The sequence below is a fragment of the Rhopilema esculentum genome, chromosome 5 (genome assembly GCF_057945365.1).
Source record: "Rhopilema esculentum isolate cy_ngs chromosome 5, ASM5794536v1, whole genome shotgun sequence".
In the NCBI taxonomy this organism is placed as follows: domain Eukaryota; kingdom Metazoa; phylum Cnidaria; class Scyphozoa; order Rhizostomeae; family Rhizostomatidae; genus Rhopilema; species Rhopilema esculentum.
This window is the reverse complement of record NC_142819.1, coordinates 2,025,377-2,045,702: the sequence shown is the minus strand read 5'-3', so window position 1 is coordinate 2,045,702 and position 20,326 is coordinate 2,025,377. Positions and strand designations below refer to the sequence as shown.

The following is a 20,326-nucleotide window of genomic DNA, read 5'->3' as shown; positions in this document are numbered from 1 at the left end:
CTTCTAGAAGGGTAAGCTTAGTGTTTTTTGTATATATGGGAAACATATTATTCTTATTCTATGCTATTCTGAAACGGAAAATGATCAAAGTAAGCTACTTTCTTGTGTGTAAACCATAGAAATGGTGTAAACAAAAAGCCTATCGTCTGAAAAGCAATTTGAAAATTTACACCTGTCCGAGAGTGCTTATATAAATTGAGAAAAAACATTGACAGAAAGTGCAAGGATCGAGAAAAAGAATATCTGGTAAATGTGTTAATAGCAAACAGATTATCTTACAATATGAAATCATACTAATAAACGAATAGTTGAAACAGCTGCAAATATATTAAACAAAACATAAAAAGCATGGAAACATTTCTACAAAAATGATATCTAGCAAATGTGCTAAGATCATTAGATATTTACAGCTGTTGGTGAAATCTCGTATACTTAGTAGAGTGTTAATTATTGGAAACGTATTCTGCTAAAGTCAGTTTTAATATCACATTAATTGTTTTAAACCCTTTAAAATCAAATTAACATGCTTAAATAATCCTATAACTATTGAGCTATTTGGTAACATTTTCTTCTATGGAGATAAATTAAATACTGGAACCCTTGAAAAAGTCCACTTTCATTAAATACAGAAAATCCCTGCCTAAGGAGCACAAATTCTTTCCAGATTCAGCCAGTTTTTGGTCTTGCGGTCTTGGTTTTAGAGGTGCATGTGGGAATTGCAGGGCACAAGATTCTTACACCATGTTCTTGCCTAATGTATTCTGGTGTTGACCTAGGCCAATTATTTGGGTCAGCGGTTACTGAAAATGGTTCAAGGGCAATGAATAAAATAAAGACTGTATATATTTTATCTGGCTGAACTGGGTTCTTAAACAGAAATTGTTTTACAGCAGAATGACTGTAGTTCCTTTATTTTTGAATTATTCTTTGGAAGGATTTACTGCAGTTTGTCTTCCAATAAGCTTTTTTGTTTGAAATTTTATTGTACTAGAAAAAAGTTGTATAAAGATCGGCGAAGAAAAGTCATCGATGCGGAAAAAACATCGATGCGGTTTTTGCAGTGTTGATTTGTAAACATTCTTCTGTATAATTTTTCCAGCATATGATTTCTCCTTTAATTGTTGTAATAATAACCCGTACTTCTAAACTGGACAATGCCTGATATCGTGTAAAGACCCAGCCATTCGAAGATGGTTAGTAGCATAATGTAACTAGTGAAGAGGTTAGGCAAAGATGTTTTCAGAGTTTTCCTAACGCTCTTACTAAGGTGTCACCTTCGCTTCTGACCGAAAGATTTCTTTGCGTTATGTTGTGGCCCAGGAGTCGTGCGCCCTCTTTTGCTTGGTGATGGGCCTTCATTTATGACGTCAGCAACAGATGCACGCTTATTAGCGCTTCTATAGTCATCACAGTTTGCCCCATTTCTCCTTAGGAATTCGGACAGACTTGGTGGAAGGCGGCCTACTCTTGGAGTCAGTCCAAGTCTTTTTTCGATGCTTTGTAATTGATTTTCGGCTTCCAGACATTCCTGATAGTCCTTTTGTACCTTTTCCGAGTTACAATGTTCGATATGAGCCTAAGGAATAATCAGTTTGTGTTTACACATCGTCAATAGAAAAAAACTTTGGCATAACCAACCTTAACCGCTCTTTCTATTGACTAAAGTTTACAGAACTGAAGATATACAATGAATACTTCACGCACGTTAAAGTGACAAGAAAAGTTCCAAAGCAGCTAAATATAAGAATACCAGGGTCAAATATATGAACCAATGAATCTTGGTCTTCCCATCAATATTTAAAACTTAAATGTCTCCTCTATTGAGAACGATAAAAGAGAAGCAAAATCTTTTTTCTAAAATGGTATAAGCTACTTGGTCAAATAAAATCACAAAGCCTTCGTACGCTCATCGGACAAGGTATTTCATTGGTTCATTTTATATCAGCAGTGACCGGATTGGTTAACGTATCAGGCAAATGGCCTACGCTGATGACCCACCGTTTTACACTGATTATTGTTCATTAGCGTGTTATTTAAGACAAATAAAGTCAAAAATCATTTGTAAACAAGGAGGATGTCGAATATAAACCTGCAGTTCCATTTTCTTCCCCTCAACTTTGCCTGCTGCAGCCTCAAGAGACGACAGAAGATCTAGACGAAGAAACTTTCTCATTACATACATTATAAACGAAATATCATCGTGAAAAGTACTTTACAAAGTACGATTTACAGGCACTTCAGTGACAACCAACAGGCGGGAAATTTCGGCCAAATAAACCGGAAAGTAAAGAAAGATGAAAAGCAATATGGATAATTAAACCACGGCAAGTCGGTTATATCGCTGGATACATCAAATATTTTGATAGTAGGTACGTTTGAGATACAGAAAAAGCCTAATAAACTGACTGCTTCATAAATCAGCAAAAGATATTTTAAGTTAATAGTTATCACTGTTAATGACTTTTTTCTTTAAATATGGACGTCGACTCTATTAATTCACACAAACATTGAAGCAAATAGAATTTAGAGGGTAACGAGAATTGCTGCCGTTGAGATCTTGAGCTGGTTTGATCAACTTCGTCAAGTAACTTTACAAAATGTCCAAATGCTTGAATTATTTGTGCTTTACCTTGTCTACAGAAAGGTCGATGGGTAAAAAGTAAGCTAGCACGAGCCACTTGGCAAAATAATCTGTAGGCGGGGTTTTGAAATTGCATTTTAATCCGGCATTCATCTTCCCACTAGGGAAAATTTGGCAAGAAAATACCTGGTTTTAAAGCGTTTTTTATTTAGAACAGATCTAAAAGATATGATAACAGTGCATAATGAAGTTTAACAATGTCTACTTTTGAGTTTTTTTCGTTACTAATTCTGTTTATATAGTTAAAAATTACTATAGTCATGATAGTTCAGTCACGAGTAGGTAGATAGAATGGAACAAGAAGAGAAAAAAAAGAAAGAGTAGAAGGAAAGAATGGAACGAGAAGGAAGACGCACAAGAACGATTAGGAAGACAGAATGAAACATAAAGACAAAAAGAATGGAATGAGTAGAAGAAAAGAATGGAACGAGAAGGAAGAAAGAATGGAACGAGTAGAAGGAAAGAATGGAACGAGAAGGAAAACACAATAGAACAAGTAGGAAGACAGAGTGGAACGAGAAGGTAGAAACAATGGAGCAATTAAAAAGTAACAATTGAACGAGTAGGGGGAAACAATTGACCGAGTTGGGGAGGACAATTGAACGTGTAGGAAGAAACGATGGAACAAGTAGGAAGAAACGATAAAACGAGTAAGAAGAAACGATAGGACGAGTAAGAAGAAACGATAGAAATGGTACAAGCCAACAAGCCTCACCTAGTTGCGCACAGACGTCGTGGTAATCAGACGGCAGTGGACTTGCAAACACAACACCACTAAGCCTCTCCAACGGAGGTGCTCTGTTCTGCAGACCCCCGAATTTTCCTAAAAGGAAAATATATTAGATATTAAACAATACAGTTAGCCGATCTGCTGCAAAGTTCTGGGTGTCATAAAACTCGGGGGCGTAGATTCGGGGTAGCAACCTAGTGAAGGACAGTTTTACATACAAACATGCGAACCATATAGATTGACTCAATCGCAATATTAAAAAACTTTTAGGTAACAGAAGAGTCATTATTTGTTGAATTTGATGCCGAAAATCAGCCTTAGTTGAAATGGTTGCATAACAGCATTGCATTTTTGAATGCGTTCTCTAGAGTACCGAAGTGATGAAGTTACAAAAATCTATTTTTAGAATTTTTCACTTTTGATCCCATAACCTGAAAGAGCATCTTGAAATACCTTCAAATATGCCAATTCAGTTGATTTTGTTACAAATTGGCTAAGATAAAGCCACGTAAGCACATGCTAATGCCCCATCAAACCTCTGTAATTTAGTCTTGGTTCGTAACCTCATCAACCAGGCCAGAATAACAGTAATCCGTTAGCAAACTTGAAATCTTTCATTGGCCATATCTCGCCCAATTTTTAACATGATTCTGCATATTGCGAATTTTTTATATCGTTCTTTCAGATTATGTGGTCAAAATTAAGAAATTCTAAAAATAGATTTTTCATGACGTCACACTTTGGTACTCTATACACGGTTAGATAAGGTAAAATGTTCACAATATTCAATGTGATCGAAAAGGTAAATGAAGAGCCTCTAACCATTGCTGCGGATCCTATCTCCTGTTCTGGTGAGTATTGTAGGACAGTACGTATATTTCACAACCTGCAAAGCAAAAGCATCAGTATTCCAATGTTATGATACCAAGTTACCATTTGACCTAATAATTGTCATGACTATCAACATGGTTGATGAGGACGATGGAGCATGATTATTATTATGACTGCTCTAACAAAGCCGCATCGTTTTCAATTTACAAACCCTTTACTCATTTAGCCGCAATTTGGTTGATCACGCAATCGTAACGAAATAAGGACTCCGCTGAAAGAACAAGTAAGGGACCCAGTCTGCATTTCTGTATTTCGGGAAGTCCATTTGGCTGAGACGCAGGTCTAGAGAAAAATCTGACTTGAACAGGAGGGAGGGATAGGAAAAATCTGACTTCAACAACGCCCCCAGGAAAATTTTGTGAGACCCCCCCTTTAAGATTAGCAGAGATTGCTTAATTTTTACGGAATGCTTTGCAACCCCTTAAGATGTATTACAGTTTTGCCTGAAAGCTGATACGGTGGCGCGCGGAAGATCTTCCCAGTGAGGGAATGAGGAAAACAAAATAGGATTTGGATTTTGCGCGCAAGAACTGTTAATTGCCTTTCCAGGAACTCAATCTCGTTTGGATCGCCCATCGTCGATAGAGGACGCCTTAGTCATGCTTGATAGCCTCTTTTAATCGCATGTCGGACCATTTGTTCCTTCTGCTTGGAACCAGTGATTGCTATGGCCTTAGACATCTGTCTAACCATAGTTAAATGCTATGATAATGATTGATGGTTTCATAATCGCTGTTGATGATTAAGTATGATTGCTGATGACCATAAGTATGCTAATCATTGATGTTGATGATTATGGGGGTGATTGGTGATAGAGTTGAGCAGTAAAACGCCGCTGATTGATATCGAATGATCACATACCTCCTGCCGATATTTGTTAGCAGCATCAAGGTTGTCTGCTATTATTGTATCTCCAAGAAGCATTATAAACACTACAATGAAAATTGTTGGCTAATATCAAAACATAGGATAAATAATTGATCGATAGTAGACTCTTAAAATTCCTCACACTTGCGACAATTTAATGAAATGTTCTTAATAAACAATTAAATGGTGCAAAATTATTTTACTGTAATCTACAAAAAGTCAATATCAATTAATTCTTCTTTTTAAAACCTAAAATATCACCAGACAGGCATAATACTTCGTTTTGAACCGAGCGTTGCACGATTAGTAGTACCTGAACTTCAGTAATCTCACCTGTCTTGCAATGCTCTTGGTGTTCAGGGAAATTTAGTAAATCCCGGGCGTAGACCACGGATCCGGAGCTTTTAATACCCGGGTAGCGAATATGCGGTAGTGGCCTGCATGAAAAAAACAAATTTGAAGCAATACAGTACTGGACACTTGTTACGAACAATGCAGTCGCTGCAAACCAAATTAACTTCTTATTAAAACCGTTTAAAAGAAACCGTTCTAGATACACTACTTTAAAAACATTTACTTCTGTTTTAAACCTTTTTGGAGAAAAGATGATTTCTAGAGCTGTTCCTCTTTTCATATAAACCAACTACATATGTGTTGCCATTGTTTATTATGATCATACTCATGGATTTTAGAGTTAGCCTTCTTGTCTGTAAGCGCCTGCATAATTTTTCATCTTACATTGTTTCATCGATAATACTTTTCAACTGGTCTGCCATATAATGCTCGATGCCATATGCATAGGGAGAGCTGTACACGTTTGATGTGCAGAACCGTCAAGTTGTATATTTCAAGGATTAAATCAAAGCATTATCTCAAGGTATATAGAAGTCGTCGGCTTTCACCTATTAAGATTTGGCATGCTTTGAGTAAAAATATACAGCAAAAACAATAAAATGTACTTTTTCCAGTCGGACAACCCTTTCTTGTAGATGGACTCCAATGGTAACACTTGTTGACGCCCTCGAGAGTCTTTATGAATCCGTTTGGCCTGTATGTATGAAAATGATGTAAATGAAGAAAACGGTCCAGCATTGAAACCGAAACCTACACTGGTTATATCCACGCATCGTGAGAGAGAGGCCAAATTAATGTATTTGAAGAAAAGAGGCTAACAGCCTCTGCTCCTCTTTGATAGAGTTGAGAAGGAAATTAAATCAACTTGAATCACCCTTGGCAAGAATCGAGGCTTTTAGTGGCGTTTACGTATTTCTTGTTTTATAATGAGCTTCAAAGGCCAAAAATGTTAGTAGAAGGGAATTTTTTGGCATTCACTTGTGATATGTCTCCCTCCTTGTGATAAGTCGGGCTGTCTTAGCACTGAGAAAAAGCTATTTTTTCCCGATCTTCAAAGAAAAGATGAGGCCCTTTTTATGTAACAAAACATAGTTTATGCGTTTGCTTGCTCAAACATAACAGGAAATAACTTGATTTATCGTAATTTCAAACATTAAAATGCATTTGAGGAAAATGTCATGATGTCGAGCTGTTAGCTAAAATCGAACTGGACTGTTTTGAGATAAGGGGAAAGTAGGTAACATAGCAAAAATAAAACATCAATAAATGGCAAAGAAATTTCCTTGTGTGACTTTTTTTTATTTCAGTTACATTTTTGTGTAATAAAGCATTGTTTTTATCAGAAAAAAAAGAAATAAATGGGATCGACTTAGTCATAATAATTATAAGAGACAGCGTGTAACCAGCAAACATTGGTGGCCTATTTAGGCGTGAATCGATGGTCTATGTTGAGTACCAACTTGTGTTTGTTTAGTACCAACATAGTTACGCATTTTGTTTAGTATCAACTTAAATGACATAACCTGCTCAAGAGTGACTGTTATGACGCAATCCATGTCAGAAGCCAAATGCCAGGACAAAACTCGGGCAACATCGTCATCGCGAAGTTCAGCCAAATGGGCTACCTGCAAGGAGACGAAATTCTCTGACTCATTTACAAAAACACTTTTCTGTACCCACAACCATGAACAAAGCGTTTGAGACCAACAGCTAAACACATGACTGATAGCATGAAAAGACAGGGTCACTGCTACCCCTTGTTCAAAGTTAAGGCGTGTCTATTGTAACAACAGGGAAATTAACATTTAATTGGAAAAGAAAGGGTTCAAAATCTAAATACTGGCGATCGAATTGCCTGACAGCTAACCTCGTGTTACATCATAGTGCTGGCATTTTTCGGTAATGAAATTGTTTATGCTGGTCATATTGGGATTTACAAAAAGAAAGCTCCAAACCTGGAACACTCTACAGACTTTTTGAGCACTTTAAACAGTATTAAGAAAGCGCCATTTCGAAACAATGATTCTGTTAAGCTTGACATAAATCATATATTGCTTGGCATGAGATCTCTGATGTAGTAGCAAATGTAGCAGGGCATGATACAAAGCATATAACAAAGGGTAGAGATTCAGAAGAAATTCTGGTGCAGAAGTTAGTTTGTGATATACGGAGACTAAGGCCCCGTTCACACGGGAACGCAATCGTTCCGTTCCGTTCTTATCCGTTCCGAAAAGCGTAACGCTCAGGGGTTGTGTTCACACGGGAACGCTTCAAACGACATCGTTCCGTTCCAAAAAGTGGAACGATAAAATAAGTGATACGAAAAGTGGAACGGTACGCAATCGTTCCGTTCCGTTCCGTTCCCGTGTGAACGCGCAGAACTGGTCCAGAAAATGGAACGATAAGAGTTTTGCCCTTGGCGCATGCGTCTGTGTTGTTGTTGAGGGAAGGAAAAGGTGACAATAATAAACTCAGCGAAGAAAATGGAGGATTTCAAAAACACCATTGGGTTGAATCTCGCCGTTAGTCTATTTAAAAGATTCAACACCATTCTGCAAACATTGAAATTCCTTACTTTTAGGGTTGGCTTCCATTTTCCCACGAACTCGCTTATATTGGGGCGCTTTTGCATTCTCCATTTATTCAAATTGTTTAAAAAATTCAGAGATGGCTCAGAGATAAATCGAAATGATGAAATCTATCTCCATTATGGACATGCGCATTAAAAATAATTTGCTTATTATGGCGTTCAAATTGCAGAACGGGACGATTGCGTTCCCGTCTGAACATAAACAAAAATCGATACGCAATCGTTCCGTTACCGTGTGAGCAGTATACTTTTCCGTTCCAGAAACTGGAACAAAAATGGAACGAAACGATTGCGTTCCCGTGTGAACGGGGCCTAAATCCTCTATTCTGACAAGCGACATCCTAACTAACCAAATGTCAAGCGGGAGATCTACGATCGTACCTCTGTTTAAACCATGACACTTCTTTGAGTTGAAAGGTTTCAGAAAAGGATAAAGACACCAGATTTAAATTCAAACATTGGCATTCGATAGGCAGGTTTTTGCGAATTTTTGACGAAGCAAAAACCAAACGAATTACAATGAATAATAGACGCAATATTGGTTTTTGTCATTCTGAACTTATGCCCATTCTGTACATTTCAGACATTACAAATGAACAAGGTCGATCTCCTCTGAACTTGAATATTTAGAAATGCTTTGAGCTATGTTGTTGATTTGTATAAAAGGACTGGACACGTGAGTGCCAATCACATCCTTATCGCTTACCTTGCCAATCACATCCTTATCGCTTGGGCCACGGGGAAGACGACACTGCCTCCTCGGCATTGCCTCTAAATCCACTTTTTTTTGTCTCGTGAGCGCAAGTGCAGTCGATACCTCTTCTTTCTGTTCCGAAAAAAATATATACTGAGAGTACTAGATAAGAAAAAGAAAATTTATCAGTTCTTATTTTTTTCCATTTTTAACTATATTCAAATTGAAAAAATTTTTACTATCTTTTTGAATATTTTGGAAAAAACTATGTATTAAGTATATGTCAACAATAATCTAACATGAGCTGGCAAAATATTTAATTAAAAATCATAAGCTGGTTCGTGTTGCAATTAGGCGCCAAGAGGGCTCTAAAACCCTGTGGATACGATTATCTTCTTTCTATCACGAAAACCACATTAATGCTCATAATAAAGAACGAAAACATTCATGGTCTTTCATAATCCACACGCAAGGGTCAAAGTGCCAATTTTTTAAGCGCCTTGTAACATTGTCTTCATAGACCCCGTTTACACCACAGAAAAAGGAACGGAACTCTTAGGTTCCGTGCCTGAAAGGCGGCGATAGGCCTTGCATTTACACTAGGCATCTTGGTTCTGGGCTAGTTTGGGAACGGTTCCGTTCTTCTTTGGTTTCGCTTAAATGTGAAACTCTTTGGTTCCGTTCCCAAATCGTGCTTGTTTTCTCTAGTGTGACGGTCATAAACGGACCTTTTTGGTTACGATTGAAAACGGGGCTTAATCTAGGGTTGAGACGAGGCTTTTTGAAAATGTCAGATGTTATTGCCGTTATAATAGAGCGGCAAAGTGATGACATCAGAAAATTAATTTTTGGAATTTAGATCCTTAAACTAAAAGAACCCATGAAATACTTTCAATGTGCATATTTAATTATATCTGTTACAAATTGTCTGAGATACAGGTATGGCGCCAGAAAATAAATGCTGGGGGGGATGTAATCTCAGAGTGCCTAAAGTGAGTGAACAACCCACAAAGATGTAATATAACACCATTTCCGCTGTGGTAATTCTAGTTCAAAAAATGAAAAAAAAAATGAAAAAGAATCACGAAGTGGAATTTATGAAAGTGCCGACGGGGGGCTCAATGAATTTTTTGGGGGGCTCCTGCTCCCCCAAGCACCCTCGGTGGCGCCATCCCTGCTGAGATTAATACAGGCTTTTCCCCCATCTGAAACATATCATCTGTAAGCAAACTTCAACTCGTTCACAGGCATTCTAGTTTTAACGAGGAAAAAATGCATCTCACTTCCCCTAGCCTGTGTCCCAGACCCCTAACTTGAAAGTAGAGGTCTGGGACACAGGCTAACTTCCCCGTGCCCAAAAATGCCACGCTAGCCTCGATTTCAATACCAAATAAAAGACTTAACAGCAACGTTTTTACTCATAAACCTGTGAAAAATGTTGCAGAAAACTTCAACTGAATTGAAATACTGACTGTTTTCAGCGAATTCACGTTGTTGAAATTTTTCACTCGAAGTTCATTTTTCAAGTTTCTCTCCTCCGCAGTAGCTTCTCGCAACGCAGCTGTAAAGAAAATGATGGTAATGAAATAAAATTGAAGAAGCGGGCCGATCCAGATGAATGTAAGGGGTGAAAAAGCAGATTTTGAAATAAAGTTTTCGGATAGCAAAAATCTTTGATAGGGTGTTGAATTGCCCACAATCAACCCCAGTCAAATTTACGCTGCAGTCAGATCCTTTTCTCGATCCACCCCTGTATTGAAATGACGGTTCTATAAGATATATACTCCAAAACCCCCCTCCCCTCGCGATTTGTGTTTCAACCACGGGATCACAATCTTATCCAACAAGTGGGCGTGTGATCACTTGTTTTCAACCATGAATAATTTAAAGTGGAAATATAATTGTGGAAGTTTAATTCTATATTTAAAAGTTCAACTCAAAGAAACAAAACTTTCTCTGCATAAGTTTAAGATAATGGGTTTTTGAATTTTGATTTTTGAATTCTGACCTCTGTTCACCCTTAACTGGTAGTTGAGTGGAACTATAATATCAAAGCTTTGAGGCATAAAATGATGAATAATCTTTTGATAGGCGAAATGAAAATGAAAGCCATCAAAATAGCAAATAAAACAAACTAACCTTGTATCTCTTTGTAAAGTTGCGACAAGGCATCAAAAAGAAATCGGTATGCATCAATACTTTCAGTGAGTCGATCCCTGTCCTTGGTGATCTCCGCCATTTCTGCTTGTTTTGCAACATCTGTTTGGTAAAAAAGTTAATACTTAGAAAATAAATCATGCTAACTCAAAACCTTACTCGATGTATCGTGATTGTCTTGATGGCTATTGATTCGCGATCGGTGTTGGCGTAGTGATTATGAAAATGCTGAGGATTGATTAATCGTGATGTTGATGATTGCTGATGATGATGATGATAATAAAAGTAATGATAATGCTTGATAAAAAAGACGATTGACAATGATTGATGATAATGATCCACGGTAATCATGATCCATGGTAATCATGATTGATGACAATGATGCTAAAAATTGATTGATTATCGTGAAGATTATTGCTGACAATAAAATTGACTTTATTGAATGATGATAACGACGATAATAACCGATAACAATCATGATTCCTGATGATTTAATTTTATGAATATCGTAAAACTTACCATCATAGAAAAGAAATGACAATTTAAATGGCTCTATTTTGGTTATCTCTGAATCGCTAAGCACTGCTTCAAAAGACAGCACATATTCTTTCCCATCGACACCTTTCGAACCAGATTGAAGCAATAGCGATTCAATGCTAGAAGCCCCCTTTTCTAACTGAAATGAGGCACTCGTTTCTCCATTTTGTAACATCGGCACCTGTTCCTTGTCTCCAGCCTCCACATTCACTTTCAGATGTCCCTTTATCTCTGTACCGGCAGTGTTACCAAATTTATCCTGACAGTATAACGAGATTTGACATTGGGTTTAGCAAAATTAGAGCACAACTATACTTCATAATAAAAAAGTCGACGTAACAAAATCTCACACAAAAAGACTGCTATTGCATGCAAAATAATCTAAATCCTTGAGTATTATACTAAAGACACGAATCTTTACACAATGAACGCCCAAATAACTATGTAAAGAAATCTGATAATAGTACCCTGCCTAATCTCTCATGGCCTATTCTGATTAACCCTTTCTATCAGAGAGGTCAGTTCAATGGTCAAAAACAGTATTCGCCTCACATTCTACATACTAAGTAAAACCAAGATCTATCTGAAACTTTGCAACAAAGAGTGGTAAACACCTTGAGCTGGAACTTGAGTTTCCTCACAAGCTGCCTGCTAGCTGATTTGCTGTTATTTGTGACAGTTGGCGTCGCAGGGACAGAAACTGGAACCAATTTCACTGCCTCATTTGGATTCACAGTGATTGTGAACTGTAATCGTAAAAAGAATAGTGATGTAAACACAAATGTTGATGAAATGCCTAAATATTTAATGATTTAGGATATACTTATGCATCTTGTGTTTACAAGAGGTTATACACTAATATTTTAGGGTATTATGAATCACGAGAGGTATTTCTTAACATCACTAGGTTTTGCTGAATAATTATACTTGTATAATTATACATTTCGAGAGACTAGTATATAAATTAAAATTAATGTTCACATACCTTTCTAGATGCAAGTATTACCGTATTGTCAACGATATACTGGACAACCAAATTGTATTGGCCAGCTTTTTCTGGGCAGACAATCTCTCTAAAGGCAAGAGCAAAAGACGAAGACCGTTGATTAATGTGCTTAATGACAAACACGAATGAAAATGATACACAAAAAACTTCCCATACCGCATGCAATTTAGAGTATACAATCAAATCCTTTCCTTGTATTTTTTACCTAGCATCCGAAGATAGCTAGTTTTAAGACACTGAGAAGCTATGCTTATCGAGCAGTGTCCTGGTCCTTCTTCTCGATGTGACCACACCTCGAAATTCCTACGCCTGGAATTACAGAGAGCTGGCGAATCTCCTCACTCTGAGTGAAACTTTGGTCATGCCAGGGACTCGAACCACGGACCATTGGGTCTGTAGTCAGCGCCTCTAACAACTGCGCCATCCTCGCACCTAAGAACAGGGTTTACGGAGTTCGAAAAGTAAGGTATGCAGGGATACCTTAATAGATATTGGATAAATATGAATTCTTCATGGCATGATGCTTATCTGACTCGGTTTGGTAGACATACATACAGTAAACCCGTGCCACTTCTTGAATTTAGAGAGTGCAGTCAAGGTTGCACCGTTTAAAATGTGAATAATATGCTGACTGTGATGATGACTTGCAAGAGAAGTGATGTTGCTAAAAGTACTTTAACAAAAAGAGATTTTGATACCATACCAACTTCCTGCTGTGACGTAATACTATAAAGAAATGCACCAACCTGAAGAAGAAATGGTTCTTTGGGCTGTTCAAAGAACCAGACGTGCAGGTGAAAACTGGAGCCTTTAAAGAAAAGAATTTTGCATTAGTGCAAATGAAAAATTGGACGGTTGAACAAAGCAAATACATACTATCAAAAAAGAACCTAAACAAGAAAATGTAGGCATTTAGAACTTATATATGGTTTCGAAATAATGGCTTCGAAAAATGCTTTTCGTCTGATACTCCTCAGATTGTGCAAAGGAAAAAACTTTAAAAATTTAAAATTTGTACTAAAAAGATTACTGCGATAAACTTTGGCCTAAATTCATTTTCGATGTGCACATTGTTAGTGCAGAGTCAAAGAACCTTCAATAAACAATAAAAACAAAACTGACGATTTCAAGTTAAAAATAGGAAGCATCTGCCATTCCGTGAAAAACGACTTTAATAAATCACCCGGTTACAATTTATACAGGGTTACAATTAATTGTTAAAAACAAGTTTGAACCTGTAAGGTCTGACAATCTTCAGTCGAGTTAAGATATTAGATATAAATATAAAATGAGAGTGCAATAAAAACAAGATGATCTTTTTACAAAAAGTAACTCACATTTGACATGGAATCAGATGACTTTCCGCTTTTACTGCTAAAAATTTTCAGGACAAGATCTTTCTTCTTGATCGTAGTCAACGGGTTCTGATCTTCAGCGATTACGTAGGCTTCAACAACTAACAGGGCAATGAGAATAGATGTCAGGAGAATGTTTTTAGTTTAACATTGAATCTGTTTGCATGCCTGGAGAGGTACCTAAGAGTTCTTCGTGAACAGTTGTCTGGTGTATTAGGTTTTATTGAAGCTCAATAATTCAACTGCAAATAGAACTGAAGTTTATAAAAAAATGACTGAATCGTTACTCAATCTCTCTGGCAGAAATAAATGTAGCAATATGCAACGATAAAACGAAGATGGAGGCACTAACCGGGAAATTTAAAAATTAATATAAGACAGGTTTGACAATGTAAAGGTTTGTAAAATAGATCTCTTCAACATAAGCTTTACCGACTGGATTGTGCAAGACTAAAGGCTTGTACTGGCCATTGATCAACATAACTCTGGTGTTTGAAGTTAGAGAAATTAATACTTGTTGAAATATCAAAATTTACTTGTTCCTGTAACAGGAAGATTTTGCTTTGAAACGTTTTGCATCGTTGTTTAAAGCATACGTTGGACTAACATATATCGATATTGTTTAGAGGAGAGGCTGAGAGAGTTGAGGGTAGTGAAGAGAATGGAGAGAGTGCGGAGAGTAGGCATAGCAAAACATGACAGCAGGAATCATTCTTGTTCTTTCGAGCCCTTCAAAAACAACGATCTTCTATGCATCGTTACATCAAGGTTGGAGATCATTCAACATGGACCCATTCGATCCAGTGGAGACGGAAATTCTGAAATTTATATTGAAATTTAAGGCAGAAATTTATAGAAAAATTCATAAGCCAAGGGGGATTTTAACATACAAAGCAGGATGCAGTGTCTTGCCAACTGACTCTGTCTAATTTTGTAATGCAATCAAAAACCCTTTTTCTTACCTGGAAATTTTTCTCCGGCAATGAAAGGAGCAGTTTCATCAAATTTTGCAACCACATGAACCGGCTTATTTCGATCAGGTGCAACGCTGAAATAAAAGCTTTCTTGTAAGGAAACAAGTCACAAAACAACATAAATTTCATTAAATTCTTCGTCTCGGTCACAAAGTCATTATTTATGTAACATTTTAGCAAGTTAAAACAAGTACTTCAACGTCGATCCATTTCAAAATATCAATTGAGAGGCCTGTTAGATTTATTAGTATCAAGATTTAAGAAAAACATTGAGATTTACCTAATGAGCACAACCGGTCCTTCCTTTGTTCCTGAAGGCAACATGGCTTTGGGAACTAACTGATACAAACCCCTGAGAATCATAAAAAATTCAAACATTGAAAATAAGGTAGCGCACGAAAAAGAAGAAATTGAAATAATTCCTGTAAAAAATCCCTTATCGTTTAACCCAATTTGTCAAAATATCATAAATAAGTCACGTATGCTAAAGTCCACATCGTTTATGTCAATAACAAGTCTTGCTTGAAAAGTTGGGATCATAAACTTTCCCTAGTCTGAATTGCATTTTATTTTTGAAAAGCTTTAAATGGATGACATTCCTGAGAAATGTATAATTTTGATGATTTAAGAAGAGGAAATACCCTATTTTGCATAAGCTGTACCTATCATATTTCTTTAAAACCAAGCTTTGATGTTAAAGCTTTGACGCCCATTTTAGACTCCTCTTAAAGTACGGTTTCTCGCAGTGAGGTTTGCAACGCTTTTTTATACAACACAAACTTTGATATCATTTTTCACTGAAAGGTTATGGGAAATGTGACTTGGGCTGTGGATTACCATATATAAACTTTGCTGCGATAATTCTTAGGTTGTTTTGCAAACAAAGAATGGTAAAAAGGCAAATTTTTTAGCTAGGCCTAAAAGTTTGTTTACACTGTCTGAGGCTGTGATTGGCTCAGCGGTGAGAGATACCATGTGGCTAAGCGTAGGTTCTTAACAGACCACTATGCTGTGATTGATAACGTATTGAATTAAGTGCACAAGGTTTCAGCGTGACAAACTTGAGGGACAGAGATGTCTCCGAAAATGTATTTGTACGAAGTTGATAGTTGTTCAAAAGCTTGCCACGCCAAAAACTTTGCTCTAAACTGATCATCTGCAATGTCAAAAACAACAAAAATCAAAGGATCTCTGAATCTGTTTTTCCATTACAAAAGAAAACGAATCAAAAGGTCTCAATCTTTAAACATGAGAACATCTGCAAAATTTTTGGAAACAGTTGTAATTCCCAGCTAATAGAAATACCATTGTTCTCAAGCAAATAACATCGTCGTTCTCAAAGTCTATCAAAAAGTCACGGCCACTGAATGTTTTTGTACTGAAAGTTCTTAACATAATCACATTTTCAGTACACAGAGTTTCTTACAAGTTTCTCAAAAGTTTAAAAATAATCTTCAAAATATATGTGAATCAATAACTTGTAAATAACTGGTCAACAATTGGCAGAAAATTGATTTGCACGAAATGCCAAAAATATATCCGAAAACATTTTCGCCGAATTCAATTGCCCGAAATTTTATCCGCTGAAAATTTTTGAACTTAATGTAGGTGCATTTTTTTGACAGCTGCCTTTTACATACCGTTCAGCACTGATCGAAAACTGGTTGAAAGTAGCTTGTCCATTGGCATCAGTTCTTTGTTGTGGTGGCGGAGGAGTTAGCTGAATTGGAGAAAATCTATCAGAACTTTCACCATTTTAAAATATACGACTGAGTGAAATTTATGGATTATACAACAACTAAGATATTTAGCTATATCTCTATAAAAAATTCAGGCTAGAAAAGATAATGCCACTTGAATTTGAAATTGGAAAAATCTAGCAAAAGGTCAGCCAGCCAACCAGTAATCGAAAAATACTACAAAGTACCAGAAATCTCATGAAAACAAACAATGCCAGAAGATAAAATGGAGGAAAATACAAAGATACGACAGAAATGAGGCCCGCAACTTTTGGTAGTTGATAAACATCATTTGGCAACCGTTTGCGAATTCAGAGGATGGATCCCATAAACATGGCGGGCACAAGACGAAAATAAATTAAAGTGCCACGCCCAGAATCTGTTTTGTTATATCTGTTTTCTAAGAAAGGTTTTCAGCAGAGTTCAGAAAACGTCCAAACCTTCCTCCCGACCAGATTTTGCCCAATTTGCCTTTCTCAAAAACTTTCCTCGTATAAACTTTCCTCAAAATTGAATATCTTTGAAATGGAAACTAAGTAAAATCATATATGGTTTGGTCTTCACGCCTTATCAGAAATAAAGAAAAGTTACTTCAGTTTATCCCCCCTCTTTATATACTCTCAACAAGTTGTGCATTGGCCTGACTCAAAGCTGCTGCATCGTTGGATAACCTTCCTCCGGCTCTCAGTAGTGGAATAGTAATGTTTTCTGGACTCTGGTTCTCAAAGATAGTGTTAAGTCTCAAAATCAGATTTACAAAGGTATTATCTGGAGGAAGGACAGATAGTCTCTTTCCCGTACTCTATCAAAGAAAAATGGCTAGTTATGGCCACAAACAGTAAAGCAATGAGGACAAAAATGACGTTGATATTCACGTATTAAACACGACGGCGTTGCTTTTAGTAATAAGGTGAACAAGCAAGCCATCGTGAATACGGGATACGCCCATTTACATGATGATCACTTACTTTGATTCCGGAATCCCTGGCTAACAAACATTTTACGTTCTTCTCTTTGGCCAAGTTACCAGCAGAATCTATCAGCTGAATTGTCAATGGCTTAGGAAATTCACTGCCATTCAATATTTCTACAGGCTGCGGGATAAAATACAAAATAAAATTGCTATTAACTGACAAATTCTAACATTTATCTTGCTTCATTGAATGATCGATGGCATCGCTCTAGGACTGCCAATTAGAGGTACATAACTTTATATAGGAATACTTTGTATGTATTATTGGTCAATGAAAAAGCAAAAGATTACCTCTTCATTGTCCAAATCGACGAGAACTAAATTTGATGCAGCACCTGGCAGCATTTCAAGCCTTTGGTAGCATACAATCTCTTTCATTTTGATGGTGACTTCTCGGGGACCTGGCATACCAGCTTCAAAGCTGACATTTCTTATGTTGAAAAATCCCTGAAAAGGAGAGGGTCGAAAGGATAAAGTTAAAGTAATATCAACCATTCATAGTATTCATAATAGAAATATTTGGATCATATTTAAACATGTTTACACAATGGTCAGTAGCAATGATCAGCAAAAATGTTTCACACATAGAAATGCAATAGGTTCTCATTGTCGATATGCTCTTGCAAAATGGAATCTGAACTATTAAAAATACTAACACCTTAACACCTTAAAATGTAGTATAAAACAAAACCTACAAGGATGAAGTTTTAAGTAACAGAGAAGACAAAAGAAAGCTACGGAAAAAGTACAATTTCCTGGAAACTGCAAAATCTCATCGTACTGTTGACAAATCTCATCGACATCTAACCTAGCATTGTTCTTTGACAACCTGCCCCATCCCAGGGTGTGAACCCTTTCTGTCTTTCACTAGCTTAAAATTCGAAAATATTGCAATGGCAGAATTTTTTTTTAAAATGAAATCATTTCAGTTCCAAAAGTAGCATTTCAATTGCATTCTAACAATACCACGAATTTGGAAGAGTACTACATAACAAACAGCAAGAAGAACATATATCAAAGAGACATCTTCAGTAGATCTGGAATGGAACTGGCCAGCTAATGATAATAGTCTTGCGTCTTGAGATGAGACATGATCTTCTATTTCTGGTTATACGATCATCAACACATAGAACAGAAATTTAAAAGTGTTTAATTATTCAAATTTCCTGCCTGTGAGATGAAAGACACGAATGAATGCATGAGTCCTTCGCCAGATACAGAGAAATCTGTAAAGTCTTTGGGATCCTAAAAGAGAATGATTTTTACGAACAATTTTGAAAAACACAAACCAATAATGAAAACTGCATCAAAAAGCTATTCTAGATAATGGCGACCTCCCTATAGAAGACATTTCTAAAAACGACACTATGTTCAAAAATGTTTCCTGCAGTCGAATCTTTGAACAATTCTTGCAATGGATGGTAGCTCAGATGCTGTTGAACCTTAAGTATTTTATCAATAAAAGCAAGAGTAGGGAGAGGCCAAACGGACTACTTGCCTTTCAACTGACACTTACATCTCCCTACAGCTCCTTGGCAATTTCAAGAAAGCACCCATGATGGAAAAAATGAGTTTGACTACTAAACTGCAAGGCAATGATGTCAGCACCTCAGCGTCCATCTTTGTTCTTAATTCGATATGCCTTTGAGAATTTGCTGTAAATAATTCTCTTTTGGACTCTTATTTTACACGTTCCAAATAAAATAAACACTATACGTTCAAGGGCAAGAAGGGGCCATATGCATCGATCGCTTGAATGGTGTGCTTGCCTACTGTAAATCCAGCATCAAAATGGAGAGACACAAGGCAGCGAGGAATGGCAAGCCGACCTCATCTCCAAAACGCACATCTAATTGTTCTTACTCATGTGGTAGCCTTATAGAAAAGCGTATACTGCTTCTGCCATCAAGCACTTTATGGCAGATCGCTCAAACAGCAAATTCACATAAATACCAATAAAGACAAAGAACAACTCACCAGTTTAATCATATTTCCGTAAACATCATAAAGAGAGACTACGATGTCTGCTGATAATTTTTCGTACATTTTGAACTTCACATTGGCGCAGGAAGACTTCAGTGTCGATGGGGCAGCATGGGTTGATCTTACGAAAGATTCAGAAGCAGTGTTAAGAAGTTTACATTTCAACATATAATCTTAGAAATCAGGAGAGCTTATCAAACTGGTGTCTCTATTACGTATCTTAGGCCAAGGAACAACTTGAATTAGATGACAAGGATGGCTTTGGCAGTAACAAAAGACTGCTTACATTACTAGACGAAGCTGTGGTGCTATGATAAATGCCAGTTGGTATCGGCATGCTATATATAAGTTAAAATCAGCCATTCAGGACGTATGTCTTTTTAAGTAGATTTATCAACGTGAGCTTGGAGGAGGTAGGGAAGAGGATTGCGAATCCCAACTCTTTATTTCTTTCTACATTTAGCTACAATGAGGCATCAGTATAGCGGAAATGCCGGAGATGAGTTTCCGTCAGCTGCCTAGATACATCAAAAATGCTAAAGATAACACGTTCCAACAAGCCGAGCCCCTCTAGAGACAACGCATCCTGTTAAGCCACAGCTTAACGAGTTGCTTCATCCATAGTCAATAGAAGTGCTTCATCATCGATGGAAGAACATGCTAGCACACTAGAAAGCGTTAAAAATACGCCAAACTTACTTTAAATGGAAAACATGCTCTACGGTGTTATCACCAACGCTGAAGGACACTTGACAATATTTGATGTCATCGACTGCAGTAGGGGCCTGTAGGTTAACAAAAGGATTATGGAAATCTATGAAGCTTTACAAAAATA

The 20,326-nt window shown here is 36.9% G+C and overlaps 1 protein-coding gene across 2 annotated transcripts in view; it reads right to left on the bottom strand.

Annotated features, from left to right (window-relative positions):
- Positions 1-242: 242 nt before the first annotated feature.
- LOC135689992 (structural maintenance of chromosomes flexible hinge domain-containing protein 1) overlaps positions 243-20,326 on the bottom strand; it is a 43,312-nt gene continuing 23,228 nt past the window's right edge. Inside the window, exons 28-51 of one of the 2 annotated variants that reach the window (XM_089108644.1) lie at positions 20,191-20,276; positions 19,486-19,612; positions 18,679-18,753; positions 17,800-17,955; positions 17,504-17,629; positions 16,437-16,516; positions 15,077-15,148; positions 14,785-14,870; positions 13,805-13,923; positions 13,214-13,275; positions 12,447-12,534; positions 12,076-12,207; positions 11,444-11,720; positions 10,907-11,026; positions 10,240-10,328; positions 8,780-8,929; positions 7,007-7,108; positions 6,089-6,177; positions 5,463-5,566; positions 5,124-5,194; positions 4,194-4,257; positions 3,357-3,464; positions 2,090-2,151; positions 243-1,576 (exon numbers count right to left, since the gene is read on the bottom strand). In XM_089108644.1, the coding sequence (XP_088964770.1) occupies positions 1,271-1,576; positions 2,090-2,151; positions 3,357-3,464; positions 4,194-4,257; positions 5,124-5,194; positions 5,463-5,566; positions 6,089-6,177; positions 7,007-7,108; positions 8,780-8,929; positions 10,240-10,328; positions 10,907-11,026; positions 11,444-11,720; positions 12,076-12,207; positions 12,447-12,534; positions 13,214-13,275; positions 13,805-13,923; positions 14,785-14,870; positions 15,077-15,148; positions 16,437-16,516; positions 17,504-17,629; positions 17,800-17,955; positions 18,679-18,753; positions 19,486-19,612; positions 20,191-20,276 (2,751 nt within the window). In that variant the 3' untranslated portion in view covers positions 243-1,270. The remainder of the gene's footprint in view (positions 1,577-2,089; positions 2,152-3,356; positions 3,465-4,193; positions 4,258-5,123; positions 5,195-5,462; positions 5,567-6,088; positions 6,178-7,006; positions 7,109-8,779; positions 8,930-10,239; positions 10,329-10,906; positions 11,027-11,443; positions 11,721-12,075; positions 12,208-12,446; positions 12,535-13,213; positions 13,276-13,804; positions 13,924-14,784; positions 14,871-15,076; positions 15,149-16,436; positions 16,517-17,503; positions 17,630-17,799; positions 17,956-18,678; positions 18,754-19,485; positions 19,613-20,190; positions 20,277-20,326) is intronic. The other variant, XM_089108645.1, reaches the window with a different exon arrangement.